This window comes from Balaenoptera acutorostrata, chromosome 14 (genome assembly GCF_949987535.1).
Source record: "Balaenoptera acutorostrata chromosome 14, mBalAcu1.1, whole genome shotgun sequence".
Lineage (NCBI taxonomy): Eukaryota > Metazoa > Chordata > Mammalia > Artiodactyla > Balaenopteridae > Balaenoptera > Balaenoptera acutorostrata.
The window spans coordinates 18,543,634-18,566,173 of record NC_080077.1 but is presented as its reverse complement, the minus strand read 5'-3'; the positions used below and the strand labels follow the sequence as shown (position 1 = coordinate 18,566,173).

The following is a 22,540-nucleotide window of genomic DNA, read 5'->3' as shown; positions in this document are numbered from 1 at the left end:
TATTATAATAGGTTCAGGTGTACAACAAAGTGATTCAGTATTTTTATACATTATCTACCATACAAAGTTATAGTATTTGTGACTGTATTCCCTGTGCTATACATTACATCCCTGTGACTGACTTACTTTATAACTGTTTTTTAATTCCAACATATATCCCAAGGTATATAGAAGGCAAGCTTACTTCTCAATTTTTTCTTCATTCAGATGGAGACTATGCCATTTTAGATTGTAAAGTTTTTTCAGTTTAAACAAAAAAACACAGTTTATCTCCCTACATTAGTGTCTAGTTTCGTGATAAGACTTAGCATAAAATATGCTACTGAAAAACACATAACACGTCAATGAAACATTGGGAAAAAAATTCATAAAATCTCCTAAAGACCTCTCCTTTTTTCTATCAATACTTACAACTTAATAGTATCAAATGTGCTAGGACTCCTTGAGCGTTCTGACCTCACTATGTTCCCTATCATCCAATCCCATACTTGCTCTAAAGGATCCTGAACCTCATAAAATTATCACCTTGTTCTTCCTCAATCTACAGACATTTATTGCTTCAGCTTAGGCAGTTATGCTGTGGCCTAATAAAGGAAAGCATAAGAATTAAGCCTCGAACCTCCAAGATTGGCACTGGTGAAAGAACGACCTTATGTGGAAGGCTGACAGAATGTATTGGCTCTGAAGTTTTGTCCCTAAGTTTTACTTACACTCTGAAAGTAACTGCTGCTTGTGTCATATTGGAGAGGATGGGGCCAGGGGGTGTACAGGATGTCATTTTCATGTTAACAATCTGACTCAACCGTGGAAAATCAACTGTTTTTTGCTGCCTGACAGTACAGCTGAAATAGCTGAGACGGTAACAATCTTTTTAAAATATACTTAACAATTACAATTTTCCTAGCACGCTGTAGCAACCATTTATAAATATTTTTTTCTTATTTAATCCACTCAGTAACCTCAATTAGCTACTTACTGTTATTTCCCTGTTTCACAGATGAGGACACTAAGAGTTAAAGAGTATGTAGAGTATCTGTTGGCTACACAGCTAGCAAATGTCAGAGCCATGATTTATACTGAGCTTGTCCAACTCCACTGTTTGTCCTCTTAACACTATCCTGTATTACCTCTTAAGAAGATTTACTGAAGGCTGTAAGGATTCAAAAACAAATCTGTTGTGTGATTTGAAACTAGATAATCTGGCTCTGACCCTGTTCTATCTACATGGTAACCTGGAAAAAAGGTGGCTCATGTTAAATTCTGTCCAAGCACTAGGTCATGGGGGCCATCATGGTACCCATCACGCAAATATAATATACAGTGCCTGGAAGTCTACCTTCCCCAAAGAGCAGACTCAAGTGAAAGTAACTAGAGTGGACAGTAGGGTTCCCGAACCCATCTACCCAAAGTCTGGCTTCATTGTTTGTTTCCTGACCGACAGCTAACTCAGGTAAATGATACTGACAATGACTTCATTGTTCGTGCATAAGAATAGCAGCCTAAAAAGACATAACTTTAGTCTTGTGAATTTAACAGTAAAAATATAGCATAGTATAATGCAACTGCAGCATCCCTATGCATGTAATACACATATAGTGATTTGTTTTGCTTGTTCATACCTTATGAATAATTTTTGTTAGTAAAATCTTAATGGCCAACATTTCCAAAATCAATAACTTTCCTGTAGTTAGTTAGCAATTTCTGTAAATCATTTAGAAAATAAGATTGCTTATCAATTTTTTATTTGTTCATTATTTATATTTTATAAAATTTCAGAAATATATAAAGCTTTTTATTATTCTGAGTTTATATAAAAATAGTCCTAAAATATGTATCTTTGTTAAAGTATTAAACAAATTTTTCATGATATACTTATGAATAAAATATGGTCCAGATGTTAGCTAGATTGTTAGATCTTGAAATTACACGATTAAATTTCTCTAAAGATCATTCTATTTCATTATGAGTCTATTTCAGTCTGAAAGTAGATTTCTAGCTGGATCCTGTAGTCTACAACCCTGCCCATGCCCCATCTTATTACTAATTTTCATATAGAAGGAATGATTATCAAGTTGATTACATGAAACTGAAGGGGAAATAATACTGGAGATGAAAGAATAAAGATTTGAAAGTATGGTGACTTAATTAGTGCTGTGCCAAAACGAACAGAATATTAGCTCTATTTTTTCTTAATTGGGGTGTAGTTGCTTTGCAGTGCTGTGCTAGCTTCTGCTGCACAGTGAAGTGAATCAGCCATACGTATACATGTATCCCTTCTTTTTTGGATTTCCTTCCCATTTAGGTCATCAGAGAGCATTAAGTAGAGTTCCCTGTGCTATACCGCAGGTTCTCATTAGTTATCTGTTTTATACATAGTGGTGTATATATGTCAATCCCAATCTCCCAATTCATCCCACCCCAGTAGCTCTATTTAATGCACACCTCCTAAGTTCTAGACATTTTACTAGATATTTGTCATATGGTATTTATTAATATAGGAAAGGTAATACCTCCAGGGCCCTTTTTATGTCTCAAATTCTGAACTAGCAGTTACTTGGGGAATAATTGATTTTCTTTCTTAGCAAAAACTGAAGTAATTTTTGAAGTCTACTTAAATGAAGATAATGTCCAAGTGCTGTTTTCATGAGTTCTCCTATACATGAGTGCCAATGATTCCTTTTTTATATTGAAGTGTTCTAACAGACTTAAATCTGTTCTGAACCATTATATTCTAAATCACTAACTTATTAAATCCTACAGTTTTAAAGCAGCTCAAGCCCCTTTATTTTTCAAGGAAAGAATTTGAGCCTATCCAAAGTAATATCCCATGATCATGACTTAGTCAAGATCAGAATCCCGGTCTGTTGACTCTACACTGTAGCATGTCCCTGCTCTCATAGTGTATGGTCTCTTCTTGTGCTATCTTCCCAATTCTTTTGTATTTACAATTAGAAAAATAAGTTCTCAGAGGTTTATTTGGAGTTCGCCATATGAATTTGAAAAGGTATGTATGAAATCAAGTAGAATTTTAAGTTTTAAAATTATTCTAATTCATTATAAAACAAATTAGTAGTGATATTTCTAGTTTATATTCCCCAATATTCAACCCAAAATGTGGCTGCTACATCTATAGAAGTTCATCTTTACATTTAATCCACAATATGGCTACTGAAAGAACAGAAGCTCATCTGGAAACAGAAGATGAGTCAAGTGTGCAGTAACACCGTTTTTACAGGTAACTTTAATACTTTCCACTTTGAAAAAAGCGTATTACTTACTCTTAATTGTCAAGAATGAAATTTCACAGACAGGTACTTTAAAACCATTATACAAGTAGGAATTCCTCTAAATGAATTCTTTTTTCTTTTTCAGGATGACTAAAATCTGAAGAGTATGGCATATTGTGTACTCAAACTCTAATTCTATTTCTTAGTGTATTTTCTGTCAAATTTCATAATAAAATCTGCTCAGCAAAGTCTGTTTGTGTTTTATTACCAGTACTTACTGTATATGCGTCTCTCTATAGAATCATCTTTTTCTTACATTAGAAGGATATGCAATGATCTTTCTAGAAATAACTTGCTGTTTGCTTCCTAACATAAAGAAAATTAGTCCAAATTAAAGTTACGTTACTGAAATAGTTTTTTGTCAACTGTCGTTTGAACAGTACTATTGATGTGGCAATTTATTTTCTGTCATTACTTATTGTATTTATTTGCTAGAGTTGCCATAGGAAAATACTGCAAACTGGGTCGCTTAAACAATAGAAATTTACTTTCTCTAGAATAGTTCTAGAGGCTAGAAGTCCAAGATCAAGGCATTGACAGGTTTTTTTTTTCCTTCTGAGGCCTCTCTCCTTGGTTTACAGATGGTTGCCTTCTTTCTGTGTCCTCACATAGTCTGTTCTTCTAGGCACGTGCACCCCTAGTGTGTCTGTGTATCCAGATTTCTTCTTCTTATATGTGCCAATCAGATTGGATGAGCACCCACACTTAGAGGCCTCATTTCAACTTAATCGCCTCTTTAAAGGTCCTATCTCCAAATAGGTCGTATTCTGAGTTAGTAAGGGTTAGGGCTTCAACATATGAATTCGGGGGGAATAATTCAGCACACAGCATTTATTATGTTAAGTTTATGTAATACCTTCTATAGGAAATGCTTTGAGATGTTTTTAATTATGGTGATATCCTAGACGTTAAGTTTTATGAGTTTGTGGAAAGTACGTAGAGACAGGAAAAATAATGAAGACAAAAGCTCTAAGAGTTCAAGAACTAAGAGAACTTGTAATAGCCAGATCTTTAGCAGACAGGTATTAGTATCTCTTTAAAGTTTCTCCTTCATCTTAGGTAATGGATAAGTGTTTTGTATTTCCAAAAGTTGTCCTTTTGATTAATAAGCCTATATTTAATTTGTCCTCTTTTTCTCTCTATTTCATTTCGTGAAGAAATTCAGCTTCTTTCTAAAAATTCCAATAACAGTTTTTATTTATATTTTCATTCATTGCCATGTTTATTGAACATACACATTAAGTGCTAGACACATGCATAGATGCAGTAATTTGCAAAATAAATTCTGTTCCCAAATTCATAGAATTTATATTCTAGGATGGGAGGTAGAAACTGACATTATTAGTTCAAATGACTATTAAAATAGTGTGTGATAGGAGAGTTTCTACTTCTTGGTCCCACTTTCCCCCTTGGATTGCTTGCTCTATCCTACAAGCTGATTTTTAGTCTTTTTTTTTTTTTTTAATTCTGATTGCTTTTATTTAATATGCATACATTCCGACATTATCCATGAAAAGTGTTGCATTGGATCTCTGCAGGTGAGAAAAGTGATATTGTCACTTTATTCTAACTATTGAACTGCTCTCGATGTAAACAAAGATCCATTTGCTTTTTTGGCATCTTCTTCATCCTGTCATAATAAGAAGTCATTTTACCTTTTATTGTTGGTACATTGTTTAATATAAAATTCATAGTTCTGTTTTCCTTTAAAAAACCTTCCTTAGAAAAATAAGATGTGGGACACAGTGGGTAGAAAAGCTAAAGGAAAATTTCAAAGCATCTGTGTAATTTCAGAGAAGCAGTAAGAATCTCTATAATTGAGAAACTTTTCTTTGCAAAGAACTAAAAAGCATCAACCGTGACGAAACTGGCAACTCTGGTATAATGGCCCAAGCAGTCCCCTTGCCTTAAGATTTGCTTCTCTTGAACATCATGCATCTTTCCTTGGTGTTGAAACTACCATTGCAGACATGATTGTTGTGATTAAGTGTAACTTCATTATTCTTTACAATCAAACGCAGCTCTTTACTGCTTATTCAGCCAGCCAGCTTGATATTCTCATTCAGGTTTATAAGAAGAGAGAGCAAAGACTCAGGTTAACAGCCTGCTGAGACATATCTCTGACTCCAGTTTTCTTCAGACTGAAGAAACTTCTTTACTGTCATTCCCATTGTTTCTGCTGTGGACAAAGGCATAGAAAAAGAGAGCTATTTTATAGTTTCTAGTGACAGAGGATTTCAAAGCAAGGAAGATACTGGGTACCAGGGCAAGAGTTGAAGAATACACAGATAAAGAAGAGAAAAACAGGCAATTTGCCTTCCAAGAACTCATTCAGATCATATGTTTTCAGTTTGAAAACCTCAGTGGAAGCTGAGTAACTTCAAAGCATGAGCAGAAGTTTCTTTTTCAGTGTGATGAAATCAGGTGACAAGATAATTGTGTTGGCAAGTGCTTCTGAGACTCCTGAGAAGTAAAAATATGAGCTTCAGAAAATGCTGGATAAAGTCTGCAACTGCTTCCTCACAAAATTACAACCAGAGTACAGTTTATAAGCCAGGAGGACTAACTAGAGGTTCTCCAGGAGTGGATCCACCTCTCCTGGACCTGCCACCAAGGAGGTTGATTAAACACACCTGAAAACAAGGATATTCCTCTGAAGTAGTCACAAAAGCTGAAAGATAGAAACATTTAGCCTAAATTTCAACTTTAGACCTTGGGTTTGGAACTTAGCCTCTACAGAAGACGACAGTAAAACTAGTCAAAATACATGAGGCTCTTATTTCCAGGCATTGAGCAGTCCAGGACTGTCATCCTCACGAGAAAGAAAAACCATGAGGTGAAACACAGTTCTCTGCCAGAGAATACTTTTCCTGTTGCAGTGCAGAGTGATTAGAACCCAAGTGGAATTGCAGTCTCATTAAGCCAAGGAGGAAGAAATTGGAGTTCTGGGCTTCTAAAGTGACTGGAATTTGTGAGGGAGGGCACTAGAGAAGAAGGAAATGCTTCAAGGGGGATTCCTAGAAGTCCCTGTGGAGATTCAATGCAAGTCCTTGCCTTAGGGCTGGGCCGCATATGAGCTGGTCAAGACTTGAGTAGGCCTACTTAACAACCACCTGCTGTGAGGCTGAGAGCTGGCCAGTGATATCAGAGGTCATGCGATGCTGGGAGTAGACCTAGTGAGACCTTGCTGAGCACCTCATTCATTCTGTTTATATCCCAGCAAGGCCACTCTTGAAGAGTAAGGATCAGTTCTTAGCATAAGAGCCATACCCTAGAACAAAGTTCTAACTGAAATAGACCCACCCCAACAAAGAATAAAACCAAGCTTGATATCCACCAGTAATTTAACTGCATGGCAGAACAAAACTCAACACCAGTTAAGGTTGATGGTATAATCCAGGCTCCCTTCAACATATTATCTACTAGTCAGTCAAAACATATGTCCACATTCAATCAAAAGTTCCTAGACATGTGAAATAAAAATTCAAAATCATGAGAAATTATGACCCATAATCAAGAATTTAAAAAATCAGTAGAAAGACTATAAGATGACCTAGATGTTGAAATTAGCAGCCAAGAGTTTTAAAGCAGCTGCTATAATATTATGTGTTCAGGTACTGAAATGGGAAAATGGTCATAGTGAGTGAACAGATGGAGAATATCAGCAGAGAAAATTAAAACTTTAACAAAGTGAAATACTAGTACTGAAAAGTTCAGTATCTGAAACTATATGATCAATTCATCAGATGGGTTTAGTATCACTAGATGGAGACCACAGAAGAAAGGGCTATGGAACCTGAAGGCATAGATATAAATTACACAGGAAATGCCAAGGAATGAAATCTTTTCCCCCCTCCACCGCTTCCCCATAAAAATATAAATTACTCAGGTTATTTCGCTTCTTATGTTTAGATATAGAACATAGTTTTTGAAATGAACTTAAAAAGAGATTGAGCTTATAGTTGTGCATGCCATTCTATATTTATATCCTAAAAGTTTTTTTTTCCATTTTCTTGTTAATTGGAATATTACCATAGAATTAGAATAAAGAAATATTGGGCTGTTTACAAGTATATTAGTAGCTCATCTGTGTAACATTTTACAGTTTATGAAAAAGTCATTTTGTTTATTATTAATAAATAATAACTAACGTTTATCAAATCCACACTGTGTGTAAGGTATTATGCCTAATGTTTTGCTTATGTCATCTTATATAATCTTCATAACTGTGAAATTGTCATTATTATCTATTCCCATTTTACAGATGAGGAAATTTAAGGTTTAGAGAGGCAAAGTGATTGGCCTAAGGTCACACACCTAGAAGTCGGTTGAATTAGATATAAACTCATATTTGGTCTGATTCCAAATCCAGTCCTAACCACCGTACTTTACACTTCCACATTTTACAAACTAGATGTTGAAGCTTATTCAAGAAATGTTTGCTGTGGACTTATTGTATCTACATACTGGGTTTGATGAATTAGTCTTGTTCCCTATCCTGAAGTTGCTTTTAGTCTAGGGACCTTGATGCTCTCTGTGGTCCACATAACAGCAGCAGCAGCATCTCCTGGGAGCCTGTTAGAAGTGCAAGAATCTGATTTCACAAGATACCCAGGTGACTGGTGTGCACATTCAAGATTTATAAGCACTTGATTGAGTTTCAGAATAACTTAATCAAATCAGAGTAGCGGGGTCTAGAGAGGCATGCACATCATCTGATTCTGAAAGAGTATCTTTAGACTGTACCTGACTGATTTTTCTCCTTCGGATATTGTATAGATATTATTTATCAGTCTACGTGCATTGTACCTTTGATATTTGGTGAAAACCTCTGAATTCTTTCAAAAGTTTAATATTGCATTTTTAAAAACATTTTGGGAGGGGTATAGTATCTTCTAGGTTTAAGAGAATTGGATATTAAATACAAAAGCAGCCATTTATATGAGATCAACCAACCAGAGATTTCATTTGGCTATTTTAGTTTTCTGTTACTTTTTATCTTTTAGCTGGGATTGATTAAGTCTGTGTGAAAATGGGATAAGACTGATTCATATATTTGACCCATTGTCGTTATTTTTTAAAGGATGCTAATTAGATTAATGAAGCTTAGAAATAAATACTTGATTTCCCCCTGTCCCTTCCCAGTTTGCCTAATGCCTCTTTCCTAACACTGGATTTGTCATTTTTTTAGATGTGGAAGTTATGTACTATGACTGGATTTCTCTTTGTTTACATGGCGCCCTTATGGACTAGCAGGGTCTGTTCTTTAAATATCTCCTAACAGTCCAAAATTTAACCCAATATACACATTCATGTATTAACAAACAAATGCTTTTTCAAAATTTCACATAGGAAGCACTGTTCTGTTACGCATGCACTGCCACTAACATGATAGATGTTGTTAAACACCTCCTAACTTTAAATCACTTCCTAGATTTAGGCAATAACTGATTTTCAGGATGGAAAGTGAATTTCAGTAGGTTTTTACATAGGCTTTTGTATTATTCTAATCCAAAATAGAAATATCTGTAGTTTATATTTTTGTAAATACCCTAATTTTAGACTGAGCATGACTTTGTTTTTTTGTTTTTTACTAAAATGTAAATTGAGTTGTTGACATATATGAAGAAATGGAAGAGCCAAATATTTTTGTGATGTAATCAAATACTTCAATTTGATTGTAGATATAGGATGTCCTATATTCAAGAGATTAACTTAAAAAAGAATGAGCCTAATACCTGTGAAGACGAGGAGCTGGAAAGATTTTATTGTATCACATACCCAAATTCAGTCTTATGCCTCTATTGTCCTTATCTGCAACACCTTCTTTCTGAGAAATGACTTTGCTTCCTTAGAAAAGCCTAACCCTTTCCTGTGAGCCTAAGAAATAATTAACAGTTAGAATTTAAAAGGCTTCCTTGAAGTGAGAGCTTCAAGCACTCAAAGATGTTACAGTCAAGTAAGTACAAACGTTTTAAAAAGTTGAAAATAAGATTTACTTTCCACCCATAACATTATTAATCATATCTTAATTATCTTAACATCTAGACTTAGTAAGAAAAATATTCACTCCTATCTTGAAGAGCAGTTGGTATGAATAAGCATGAATCAGATATTCTTCAGAACTTTAAAAATGCATTTTATTTTTCAGCAAAAATGTCAAGAAAGTTAAGCTTGCCTACTGACCTAAAGCCTGACTTAGGTAAGTAAAATAAATAAATGAAAATACATAGTAGTTAAACTCTCTTTAATGGGAAGACAAGGAAATCAGGAGATTTAAAATGACCATAGACTAGATTTTCAAATCAAGTTTAAAATGACTAAGTGTTTAAGGATTAATAGCCTTCAGGATGCTATCTGTAAATTGTAAAGGATAATTATAATATAAATTTAAGCAAATCAAAATAATATATTTCCTCAGCCCTGTCATACTTTATATCTAAACAAAATTTAGTGTAAGATTAAAATATGTGTGATTTTAGATTAATTTCTATTAACCATCTGAAAACTTATTTTGAACTTTATTATTCATAAACTTATTTTATGAGAATTTAATATTTTCAAAATAAATGACTAGTTTTCTGTATTACAGTGAATCTCATATCAAGAATCATTATTACTTTTTGATGATAATAAGGTGGGAAATATATCTTTTCTGTTTCACTTTCTATGCAACCTATCCATTAGGAAAGCAGAGTGAATATATTCACACATTCCTTCTGCTTTATATCCAGCTCCAAAACAGCTCCCTGGTATCCCAGGATAGGGACAAATGACATTTCAATAAAGACAAAAATAAGATTCCATATAGTAAATATAAAGCAGGATTTCCATTTTAATTTTAGAATTTCTATTGCCTTTAAGTGGATAAGAAGTATGACTGCATACGGATGATTTCACCCATGTTTGTCTTAGAAACAACTAGATTTTCTCCTTTGTATTTGCTCACCCACCTCATCTTCTCACTGTTAATTCTCTAGATTCCTTGACTATCTTCTTATGCATAATACAGACTTAGGTATTGGTCCATTTCACCTTACTGATTTTTAGCATTTCCAAATCATAGTCTTATCTCAGTTATACTGATAGCATGTTACTATGAGTGAGTAGGCATAATATCTTCCACTGTCATCAGTGAAAGTTTCCATTCCTGAACATAGGAAAAACAGTTTAGTAGAACCCTGTAATACCCCTGGTGTTAAGGGAACCAGAAATAAATTCTAGAATGTTGAATAACGTATGTTTTGAGAAGAGCATAGTTCCCTTCACTATAAAAATGAAAGATGCCATTTGAACCCACGTGCATCTGAGGCTACCCTTAGGCATTTTTTTTCCCCAACAAGAGGATCCAGAGTTTTCATCAGACTCTCAAAGATGCCCATGATTTCAGTAACACTGAATACTACTACTTAAAATGGTTTTGTGTCTTTTAGTACCTAAAAATCTGATGAGAAAACACATGTAGAAGTACTTTTTAAATTAGTAAAAATAGGATGTCAATTACTTTTTAAAAGAATATTCACACTTATGAATTATTTAAGTAATTTAATCAAAATGGGTGCTGTGTGCTTTTATAGATCATCTTTATTCAGTTTATCTTTTACTTGTGTGCCCGTGTATCTCAATGCCCTAAGCTAATTATAACTTTGATTAATATATATGTTGAAACAATACCCATGTTGCCTCAATAATTTCCCCTTAAGTCATTGTGCTACTGAACTATGTTTTTGGTAGAGATTCTTAGCTGGTAATTCTTTTACATTGGCCAGAGAGTCAACGGGGAAAAACAACTATTATCCATAGGCTCAAACTGCCAAATGTTGCTAAAGTAGCTGAGCTGTTGGACTTTCCTGCAGCTGTGGAAGCTTCTGTGAATAGAATTCACTTTTGTTTATAGGGGAATTATGCAACATTGTACTTTCACCATAGCTTCACCCTAGATTCCATGGCCCACAACTCAGGAATCATGGGCGATATTGTTAGACTGCTGATGTCACTTTTCAAGTGTCAAGAACAGGAGGCAAAATATCAAACTGTTATGTATCTTTATGTGAGTAAGTATTTTGTCCTAATTTTTACCCTGACCAAATTTACCTCTTGGCGTTATGTTTTGATTGGGGAATATAAAATTTTGTTGCATAAGGCTCTGTGTGTCGGGAGAGTGTGATATACACAGGTGGAGTGTTCTAGGCATACAGAGAATAACAGGAAAGCAATGATTTTATGACTTGGTTGTATCACTAGAGCTGGATGGAGGCATTAATGACAATTTTTTTCTGAGTTTAGATCGGCCAGAAAGACCACATGTTCCAGTTCTGTTTTTTTTTTAAATCTAAAGACTGAACTTTAATGCTCAATAATAACTAAAACACTCCACTCGTATGATATTGGTGATATGACTAATCCCATGTTTATCTGGAGTTGCCTAACAGATGTTTTAGACTTGAACATGGGCACAAATCCAAACTCTTCCATTAACTAGCTTTCTCAGTCATTTAACCTGTCTGAGCCTCTACTTTATTATTTGTTAAATTGTGATGATAATACTTTTCAGGGTTATTATATAGATTCAATAAAATGATAAATGTAAAGTTTATGATGGTATGAAGCACATGGTAGGTCCTACTTAGTGGTAGCTACTTCATTTCTGCTCTTATTACTAAAATGAAAACGAAAATTTCTATTCCATTTGTTAAGCTTGCCCAATTTCTAAAATTTAAGCCACAAAGACCCACAACATCTAACTTAAGAGCAGTCAGTGGTAGTTACAATGCATGAACTGCTGAAGATTCTAACTTGTTTCAAACAGTTCTACACAGGTAAAATAAGCAACCTAATTCTCTTAAGTTCAGAGTTGATTCAGATTCAGTTCATTTTCCCATATTGATCTAGCCATAGGAGTTTCTCTGGTAATCTAATTTTTATAGAGAAGTCATATAATAAAAACACAGTTGTAGTTTATGAATTTTATATAGTTAAATTACTCTATTAAATTAAAATAATGTTTACTTGGCCTGTGAATTAACATTTGAAGTATAGATTGTTGTGAATCACCTATTGTAATTTTAATAGGTAACAGTAAAGGTTTTCATACAGCTTAATTTATATTGAAATTTATAATATTAAATTTTCTTGTATCACTGATTTTCATTTTTATCACTAGGTCACAACTGATAATATAGGTGAATATGTCTGTTCATCTTGTTGTGTGTATGTCTTATCAAAGTAACAAATACTTTTATCATTGGAAGATAAATTTTAAATTTCTGGTTTTTTACTAAAATAACTTTGGGAACATAAAGAGTTAACATTTGGAATCAATATCATATTACAAACTCATCCAGTAATGAGCTATTGCTTATAGAAAGTTGTTTTATTTACATTAAGTAGTTCTTTTCTACTGTGTCATAATCTGTAACAGGAAGCACAAACTCAGGCAAAAGAAAAGCATTTTAGAAACTATAGTTAGAAATAACCCATGCTGTTGTCATAACTAGTGGCTTTATTGTTTTCAGAAGCTAACTATAATCAAAATTATGTTGTATATAATTATTGTTTGGGAGAATTTTTTTTTAACCTATGAATCTAAATTTGATTACAAGAAGCTTTTGGGGGGTGTAAGTAGGATTCAATTATACCTTTTTTATTCCGTAAAATACAACTTAGAAGACTTGAGCGTGTTTTTCATTTTTCACAACATTATGAAGTCATTTCTTTCACAATAGCATTGGAAACATGTGATTTGAGGAATGACTTATTAGATGTGAACAGCAGAAGCTACTGGAAATTTTAATATATCCCAGTGGTGTAGCAGAAACACATTGCTTTAGATACTTCAAACTGTAGGTCTGTCTTCAGCAAGTATATGTTGAATACCTTTATATGCAAGGCACTATGCCAAATTCTGCAGGGCATCAAAAGGAGAGAGCCCTTGTTCTCAAGAAATTTACAGTCACATTAGAACAAGGCCTAAGACAAGTCAGAAATAACTACAGAACAAATGTACTATTCATGCCGGGGGGAGATAAAAAGCTATCAAGATTCAAAAGAGAAAAACTGTGTATGGTTTTAGGAATCAGGATAAACTTCATGAGGATGACAGTACTTGAGATGGAGAATAAACACCATCTAGATAGGTAGAGAAAAGGCAAGGGCACGAATCAGAAAATCACAAGCAAAAAAGTAGGTAAGCTCCAGGTATGTTTGGAGAACATTGAATGGCTCGGTTTATTTCCCACAGTGAACTGAAGCAGGGCAGCACTCTGGCAGATAGGGCCGGGAGGGTAGGTTTAAGATATTTCGTGGAGTCTTAAAAACCTGAGTAAGAGTATAAGAGGAACCGTTGCGGATTTTTAAGATAGAGGTGATAGAATTAAAACTGTACCTTGTAAAATTTAATTGAGTTGTGATAGAACCGTGACAGAGTGAAGGTGGGGAGATCTCTTGGGAATTGTAGTCTAGATGAATGGTGATAAAGGCCTGAACATAGGGTAATGGAAATTGATTAGTACTGGAAAGAAGGAAACAAACATTAGAATAGCGTAGGACTTGGCATCCCATCAGAGACATGTAAGTAAAGTGAAAGGGAAGAACCGAAATTGGGACTCATCTCAAGTATTGTTTCCCTAGGAGAACAGGGGTGTCATTAATATAAATAGTGCCATTAGAATAATTTAGAGCCTTGGGGAAATGACGTATTTTGATTTTGCATAGTGAGACATAATAGGAAAAAATTTTTATAAGCCTTTGGAAATGCATTCCAAGAGAAAAGAGGCCAGGGCTTGAAACAGGCTTGAGATTGGCCGCAGAGAAGGTAGCTGAAGACAAGAGAGGGTTTATTAGTATAATTTACAAGTATCTCTGTCATTACAGACAGAGCCGGGTAAAGGGAATATACCTGGCATCAAGTTAAGTATGAGCCAGATACCAGTTGTACAGTTTAATGAAAAATGCCTTAGATGAACATTGGTTACAGTTAAAATCTCATTTAAAAAAAAAATAAGATTAAGGCTTTCATATGGAAAGATTTGAAGGAAAAAAGTCCATCATACAATAAATTTGAAGGTAGAATCAGAGTACTTATAAAAGCATTTTTTTTAATGTAGAAAATTGAAAATACCCACTTTCCTGGTTCTACCTAATCATGAATTATATTACCAAAGGAAGAAACAGCACCATGAGAAAGGGTAGTAAGGGCTAAGATTGGAAAAGCAGCCAGGATACCAACAGAGAGCTGCACCAAAACCACAGAGATCATACATCCAAACACTCACTGGGATGACCCCAGCTCAGTTCTGAGAAGTGCGGATTTGTCCCTCTGTGTTTCAAATACAAGCAAAGGAAAAAATTGTTAGCATAAAAGTAAATTGTTTTTCTTTTCAATTAAAAGAAAATTAAAATTAAATATGCTGTAGATTTTATCTTTTTGCAGATTAACTATTTGGCAAAACTTATACCAAGCAAAAAACATGATATTTTATAACTTGAACAATCTCACAACATTTTAAATTGTTTCAGACATAAAAGATAATTCCTTCAGCCGATCACGGAGTTCAAGTGTAACCAGCATTGACAAAGAATCCCGAGAAGCAATCTCTGCTCTTCATTTCTGTGAAACTTTTACTCGAAAGGCAGATTCAGCCCCCTCCCCATGTTTGTGGGTTGGTACTACATTGGGAACAGTGCTTGTCATTGCACTGAACCTTCCCCCAGGAGGAGAGCAAAGACTTCTTCAGCCAGTAATTGTGTCTCCAAGTGGTATGTATGCTCTGGTGCTATACTTCTATTGAAGGTTTACTTTAGTATAATTTAATAGAAGCCTTTGCTTTTCATTTTTGAATCTAAGTCTAAATGGGGATAGTTATAGTCTTGTTTTTAATTGAAGGAATACATGCAATAAGATTCCAGAATATCATTTACTTACATAGCCATTCAGGTTTTATATTTTTTTAATCCTAGGATCATGTCTAAAATGATTACTACATAAGAAAATGAAAAACAAAAAACAAAAAAAAACAGTGTTGTTCTACTGCATTCTAGGATACCTCAGAATAGTATGTTCTATAAGCAAAAGGATGGTACATATTTAGGGAAAAAACAAAAGTATATTTTTAAACATTATATACTTGGCTATTTTTAATCTCTAAGTGTGAAGTCTTAAAATACATTAATTTTCTTCTTTGAAGAATTAGAAAAGGTGATTTAATAAAAAAATTTTAAGAAGAAAAAATTTACAGTCTTCCTGTATTGAAAATGAGATTGAATTTTATCACATGTATGTGGAATCTGATAGGTCTTGAAATAATTGAGAATTCTGGTTTCTGTTACTAATCTATGCTGATCTAGATAGAAAAAAACAAAAACAAAAACATGGTTTTGTTCACTAGTGTATTTCTTGTTTATATAGTACATTTTAACAATACTTAGAATTTAGAATTAAAATGTAATTATCATTTCTAGTTCTACCATTTCTGAACTACCTTTACATTAAAGGAACAGTTTGATTTATTCATTCAGCTCAATAATTTACTATATACTACATACCTAGTTGTTAGAAAAAGTTACATAATGATGATTTTCTTGACCAATCTCATTTCTTATTAGTAAACAAGTATGTGTATTGGAAAAAAAACTAGAAAGATGAAAATCAAAATGTTGATAGTAATTATCACTGAATAGTAGGATTCTGGGTAATTTTTATTCTTTTTACTGATTTGTAGCTTCTAAATTTTCTACAACAGACAGTTTGTGATAAGAAAATGTTTCCAATAAATAAAAATGAGAGAGAGGGATTAAATATAAATAATCTACTATTAACTATATTAAAAAATATTTAAGATTTTTCCAACTTGCTATAAAGTCAAATTAGCTGTAAATCTACTTTGATATAAAATAATTTTCATGTGTAAGAACGAACCTTTGGGTTTCTTTTCAATGTTGGAATCTTTGAGGTTTGTTTTTAATAGGATGTCTATTTTAAAATATAACAAAGACATTTATATCATATTATCTGTATTGGAACTATGATGAGAAGAGAGGTGTTTTCCAAGCAGATGGGTTTCCATGCCTAAGAGCCTGAAATGGTCTATTTTGTCCCCAACTGTTTTTTGGTTTTTTTTTTTTTTCTTCAAGAGGAGAACTCAACAATTACCACTACCCTGCTGGAAAACATACTATAATCCTGCCAACTATAGGACAAGCATATATTTAAATATTGGTACATTTTTAGAAAATCCACGTACTGGGATTACTATATCTCATATATGTTCATATGGACTATAAACCATTCCCAAATTAGCAAACCATTTAAAATAATTAAATTGTCTACTTGCCAAACCTGGACAATAGACTAACGCCAGAAGTAGCAAATAAATTGCAGGATGCCCAGTTAAATTTGAACTTTAGATAACATATTTTTTAATATAAATATGTCCCATCTTTCTCTTTGGAAAAATAATGCAGAATTTGGGACACACTTATACTAAAATAAGTATTGATTGTATATCTGAAATTCAAATTTAAGTGGGCATCCTTTATTTTATCTGGCCACTCTGCAATAGACAAAATATATAAATATGAAGAGGAAAGGAAAATTTTGTCTTCTAAGAAAAATTTTGACAGAACACTGGGATCTCTTCCTTTTAGAAACAAAAGAATATAATATATGGATAATTTTTTGCAAACTATAAAATATAAGTATAAAGTAATAAAATATGAAAAAAATCCTCTAAAATAAGAACTGAAATGCTAAATCGGTTCTATACCCTCCCTTCTATTGCTTTCCAAATCCTTAATATTAATAGTATCATTCAGCTTACTTAGAAATGAGCATAAATCATATTTACCTATTCAAGGATATGGAGGAAAGGGAGTCCCATTAATTAAAGTAAATCAAGAAATATAACTACTAATTTAAGACTGTAAGTTGACCAAAGCAATGTCTTGAGTGTATTTGACATTTACTGGTAAATAGTTTTTTTGAAGTAATGTTTAGAAATATGTGGAAACTATTTTTCTCATTGACCCTGTAGATCAGTTCTGTCCATTAAAAATGCAGTGTGAGCCACGTATAGTATTCTAAATTTTCTAGTAGCCATATTAAAAAAGTTAAAAAAAAAAGTGAAATTAATTTTAGTAACATATTTCATTTAGCCCAGTCTATCCAAAATACTATCATTTTAGCATGTAATCAGTATTTTTATATTATTGTGGAATTTTCTTGTAATTTTTTTTTGTACTAAGCCTTCAAATCCAGCATTTATTTCACTCTTACAACATGCCACAATTTGGACCAGTCACACTTCAAGTGGCTAGTGGCTGCCATATTGGACCATGCAGCTCTAGATGCCATCTGCTTACTCTCATACTCAATGGTAGTGCACTTGCCAGGTATGAGACCTAGTTCCAGACATCCTAGCGTTTATCTGTTTGGTAGCAATTATAGTTGCACTTATTTATTTGGTAGCACTTATTGATATCTTTTTCCAGATTCAAATATCATGCCTGAAGTTTGAATCCTATCAGTGAGCCAGTGTACAATTTCGGTTCAGTATACATTCTACATATTTTTGAGTGTCTAGTATGTGTCAGAGTTGGAATAAACATATTTACTGTGGGATTAAAATATTTTTTATTTACTAAAATTACAATTTTAGGTACTATATTGAGGTTAAAAGGGGCAGTCCTGAGAATGGCATTCCTGGATTCCACAGGCTGCTTAATGCCACCCGCATATGAATCCTGGAAAGAACACAATGTTCCTGAAGAGAAGGATGAAAAGGAGAAATTGAAAAAACGAAGACCTGTCTCTGTATCTCCCTCCTCTTCTCAGGAAATTAGTGAAAACCAGTATGCAGTGATATGTTCTGAAAAGCAAGCAAAAGTAATCTCACTGCCAACTCAGAACTGTGCTTATAAGCAAAACATTACAGAGACCTCATTTGTTCTTCGTGGAGATATTGTATCATTGAGTAACAGTATCTGCCTTGCCTGCTTCTGTGCCAATGGACACATTATGACTTTTAGGTAAGAGTTAGATTTTTTTTTTTTTAAACACAAATATAACATTTCCTCCCTCAACACATAATGTTGCAGAATTATATTCAGTTTGAAAGAAAGGCTTTTATTTGTTTACAGTCTTATACACTGAGAATTTATTTTCATTCAGTTCATAGTGAACAAATACGTGAGGAAAACAAATCAGTTTTATCTCCCACTCAGTTACACTAAATCGTAAGGTTTATAAGTTCCCGGCTATTTTTACCTCCTATAGTATTTGTTCAAGACTAAAACCTACCTGTCTACTAACAAGTTTTTAATCTTTTTCTCAAGTTTGCCAAGTTTAAGACCTCTATTGGATGTGTATTACTTGCCCCTTACCAATATGCGGATAGCCAGAACGTTCTGCTTCACCAACAATGGACAAGCATTATATCTTGTTTCACCTACAGAAATCCAGAGACTCACTTACAGTCAAGAGACCTGTGAAAATCTTCAGGTAAATAACAAAAATATTACTATAATTTCTTCAGAGGTGAAATATTTTCTAAGGTCCCTTATATTGTCCATCCCTTATACTCACAGGAGTGTACAAATGAGCCTACATGAGAAAGCTCAAAGCCTTTCTTGAGAGTTTGAGAGCACATGTTTTGAGACTGGTGATAAAGTGTCTTCATCAGACTCTTGTTATAAGAGGGACTCCATCTCCTTGATCCATATTTTTTCTCTCCAGTGATGTCAAAGAAATACAAAATACTACATACATTTTATACCCACTCTCCACATAGAATAAATATCTATTATACAGAAACAAAAAAATCCTTTTTAAAGATGTACGTTAATGTGAAAATAATTGTATCTCTTTTAGAGCAAATGTGTCATTCCTTCTCATACTCTGTAGTCATGAGGATGTATACACATTATAAGAAAAAATAAGATTTGATAGTTTTCCTCTGAATATTTTTGTTGATCTATTTGTGAGAGATTACAAATTCTTTAAATACAAAACTATATCTTTTTTAAATATCGAGTGCTTTATTTGCTTGCATATATATTAGAAATAATCGGTTTAGCTTCAGCTTTTAAAATAAAAGTGCTCTTAAAATATTAGAGCTAAAATATTAATCAATATTTGATATTTAGAGGAAACAGTTATTTAAGGGAACTTCATAGTGAAAGTTTTTGCGATTAATTAGCCCTATTTTCCTGGTTTATAAATTTGAATTTGTGGCTTATTTTTAGAAAATGAGCTTTAGAGTCAAGAAGACTGAATTTAAGTCCTAGCCGTGCTAGTTACACAATTATGTGACCTTAGACAAGTTTCTGTGTCTGAGCTTCATTATCTTTAAAATGAGGATAGAAATAATATCTAATGTCATAGGGTCTGATGTAAATTAAAGAAGACAATACACGTAAAGTGCTTATTATTAGCACAGTGCTTAGTACTGAATATATGTTCAGTGTCAGCTGTTTGTGTTATTTCAGTAAGGTAGACTATACTAGAAACATACTCTTAAATGATACCATTATAAATCTTGAGAGTGAAACAAAATTACATATCTGATATTATTAAATTCTCATTTACATTTGGGTGGACGTGTTTTTTTAAAGATTCCTAAGTTTCTGAATTAAAATTATGCTTTTTATAGGAAAGGTAAAATTTTCCTGTAGTGTTTTCTTTCATTAGTAAAATGTTACTATATTAAGAAATAATATGGACAATTGAATATATTCTTAATTCATTTCAATCTGAAATGTGGTCTTAATTCAACTACTCAAAATTCTAAACTTCATCACTTTTCTGGAATCAATTTATTCTATCCTTGGATCAGTGTTTTATTATTTTAGTAAAAATCAATAGCAGCTACAGCAACTTTACCTATTTATGTTTAAATGAACTGGTCACTTAATAGTACACTCAATTTATCTTGATAACTATCTGCTATATGCTTTCATGATATGGTAAGTGAGAAATGAACTCTGTTCAAGGAGCTTGTGATAGAATGTTTTCTTTGGGCAATATTGGCATTTTATTTACCTCTGTATTTTCAGTGCCTAAAAATAATGCCTTGGTAAAAACCTGTTGACTAATGAATACCATGAACTCTGTGGTTTCCAGAGTACCCTATTACATTGTGCATTTATTTAACTTTAACCAAAAAAAAATTAGGAAGATGTTTATAAACATTAACGGAATTTTTAGCCAAGATGGAATAATAGGAACCAGATTAACCCTCCTGCCTGAAACAACAAAGCATACACAAACATGAAATAATAGCTTTCAAGATCCTAGACATCAGGCAATGAAATGAAAATAATCCCTGAGAGACAGGAAACAAAAGAGGTGCCCCAGCATTCATGCCTTGATAGAGTTTCCAGAACATTGCAGAGAGAGCTGTGCAGAGAGAGAACACTAGAGATCTACAAAGGGTGCAAGAGTACTCAGTAGAGTTCTGTTCAGCATATACGTATGGATAAACTCTCTGGCCAGAGAAAGAACCATCTGAAAGGAATAGAGGATTAGAGGGAAAGATGCCTTTTCCCAACATCCAGATGGGAAAAACTTATAATTCATTTATGAGTGTTTTACTTTCCTAAGGCTGCTATAACAAATCGCCACAAACTTGGTGTCCAGAAACAACATAAATTTATTCTCTTACACTTCTGAAAATTAGAGGTCTGAAATAAGTTTCACTAAGCCAAAATCAAGGTGTTGGCCAGATCATGCTCCTTCCAGAGGCTCTAGAGGAGAATCTGTTCTTTGCCTCTTCCATCCTTTTGTAGCTGCCAGCATCCCTTGGCTAGGGGCCACATTAGTCCACTCTCTGCCTCCGAGGTCACATTGCCACCTCCTCTTGTTTGTGTCCAATCTCCCTCTGCCTCTCTTTTAAAAAGACACTTGTAATTGGATTTAGGACTCATCCAGATGATTCAAGATAATTTGCTCATGGCAAAATACTTCATTACATCTACACAGACCCTTTTTTCCTTACAAGGTAGCATTTATAGTTTCCAGGGATTAGGACCTGATACCTTTAGATGACCATTTTTCAGCAGACTTCAGTGGGAAATTGGGTAAAGTACTCTTGGCTCATTAGTGAGGAATATTTAGCCTTAAACTGAGCACTGCTCCAGAGTTGCCTAACAAATCATGAAAGCAAGACCCAAAAGGGTCAAAATGTTACCTAGTATCCCAGAATGAAGCTCAAGATGACTCACAGTAAATTAAAAATATTCAACACCTAACAAAATAAAAATCATAATGTCTGGCATCCCATCAGATGACCAAGCATGCAAAAAGACAGGACAGCATGACCCATAATGAGAAGACTAATCAGTCAATAGAAACCAAGCCATAACTGACATAGACACTAAAATTAGCACACAAAGACATTAAAGCAATTATAACTGTATTTCATGTGTTTAAAAAGTTAAGTAGGAATATAGAAGATACAGAGGCCAAAGTTGAACTTCTAGAGATGAAAATCTACAGTGTTAGAGTTGAAAAATATACTGGATGGGGCTTCCCTGGTGGCGCAGTGGTTGAGAATCTGCCTGCCAATGCAGGGGACATGGGTTCGAGCCCTGGTCTGGGAAGATCCCACATGCCACGGAGCAACTAGGCCCGTGAGCCACAACTACTGAGCCTGCGCATCTGGAGCCTGTGCTCCGCAACAAGAGAGGCCGCGACAGTGAGAGGCCCATGCACCGCGATGAAGAGTGGCCCCCGCTCGCCGCAACTAGAGAAAGCCCTCGCACAGAAACGAAGACCCAACACAGCCAAAAATAAATAAATAAATAAATAAATTTTTTAAAAAATATATATATATACTGGATGGAATTAACAACAGATTAGACATTACAGAAGAAAAGATTAGGTAACTTGAAAGCAGAGCAATAGAAAAAAACAATTGAGCATTTATACTTGGAAAATTTATAGCACTGAAACACCTATATTACAAAACACTATATTAGAAAAGAAGTTCTCATCAAACCAGTGACTTCAGCTTCTACCTTAAGAAACAGAAAAAGAAGAGCAAGTTAAACCGAAAGTAAACAGAAGAAAGAAAAGAATAAATATCCAAGTGGAAATCAATGAAATAGAAAACAGGGAAACAATAGAAAAACATCAATGAAACCAAAAGCTTGAGCTCTAAAACCGGTAAAATTGGTCTCAAGCCAGACTGATTATGAAGAGAGAAGTGACTTACCAATATCAAAAATGAGAGAAGTGACTACTATAGATTCTACAAATG

General features: G+C 33.8%; 1 protein-coding gene across 2 annotated transcripts in view; it reads left to right on the top strand.

Moving 5' to 3' along the window:
- The window catches only part of STXBP5 (syntaxin binding protein 5), a 166,184-nt gene that overhangs the window by 122,016 nt on the left and 21,628 nt on the right, over nt 1-22,540 (top strand). For both annotated transcript variants that reach the window (XM_007196903.2, XM_007196901.2), the window contains 4 exons: nt 9,439-9,489; nt 14,805-15,044; nt 17,942-18,311; nt 18,618-18,783. In XM_007196903.2, the coding sequence (XP_007196965.2) occupies nt 9,439-9,489; nt 14,805-15,044; nt 17,942-18,311; nt 18,618-18,783 (827 nt within the window). The remainder of the gene's footprint in view (nt 1-9,438; nt 9,490-14,804; nt 15,045-17,941; nt 18,312-18,617; nt 18,784-22,540) is intronic.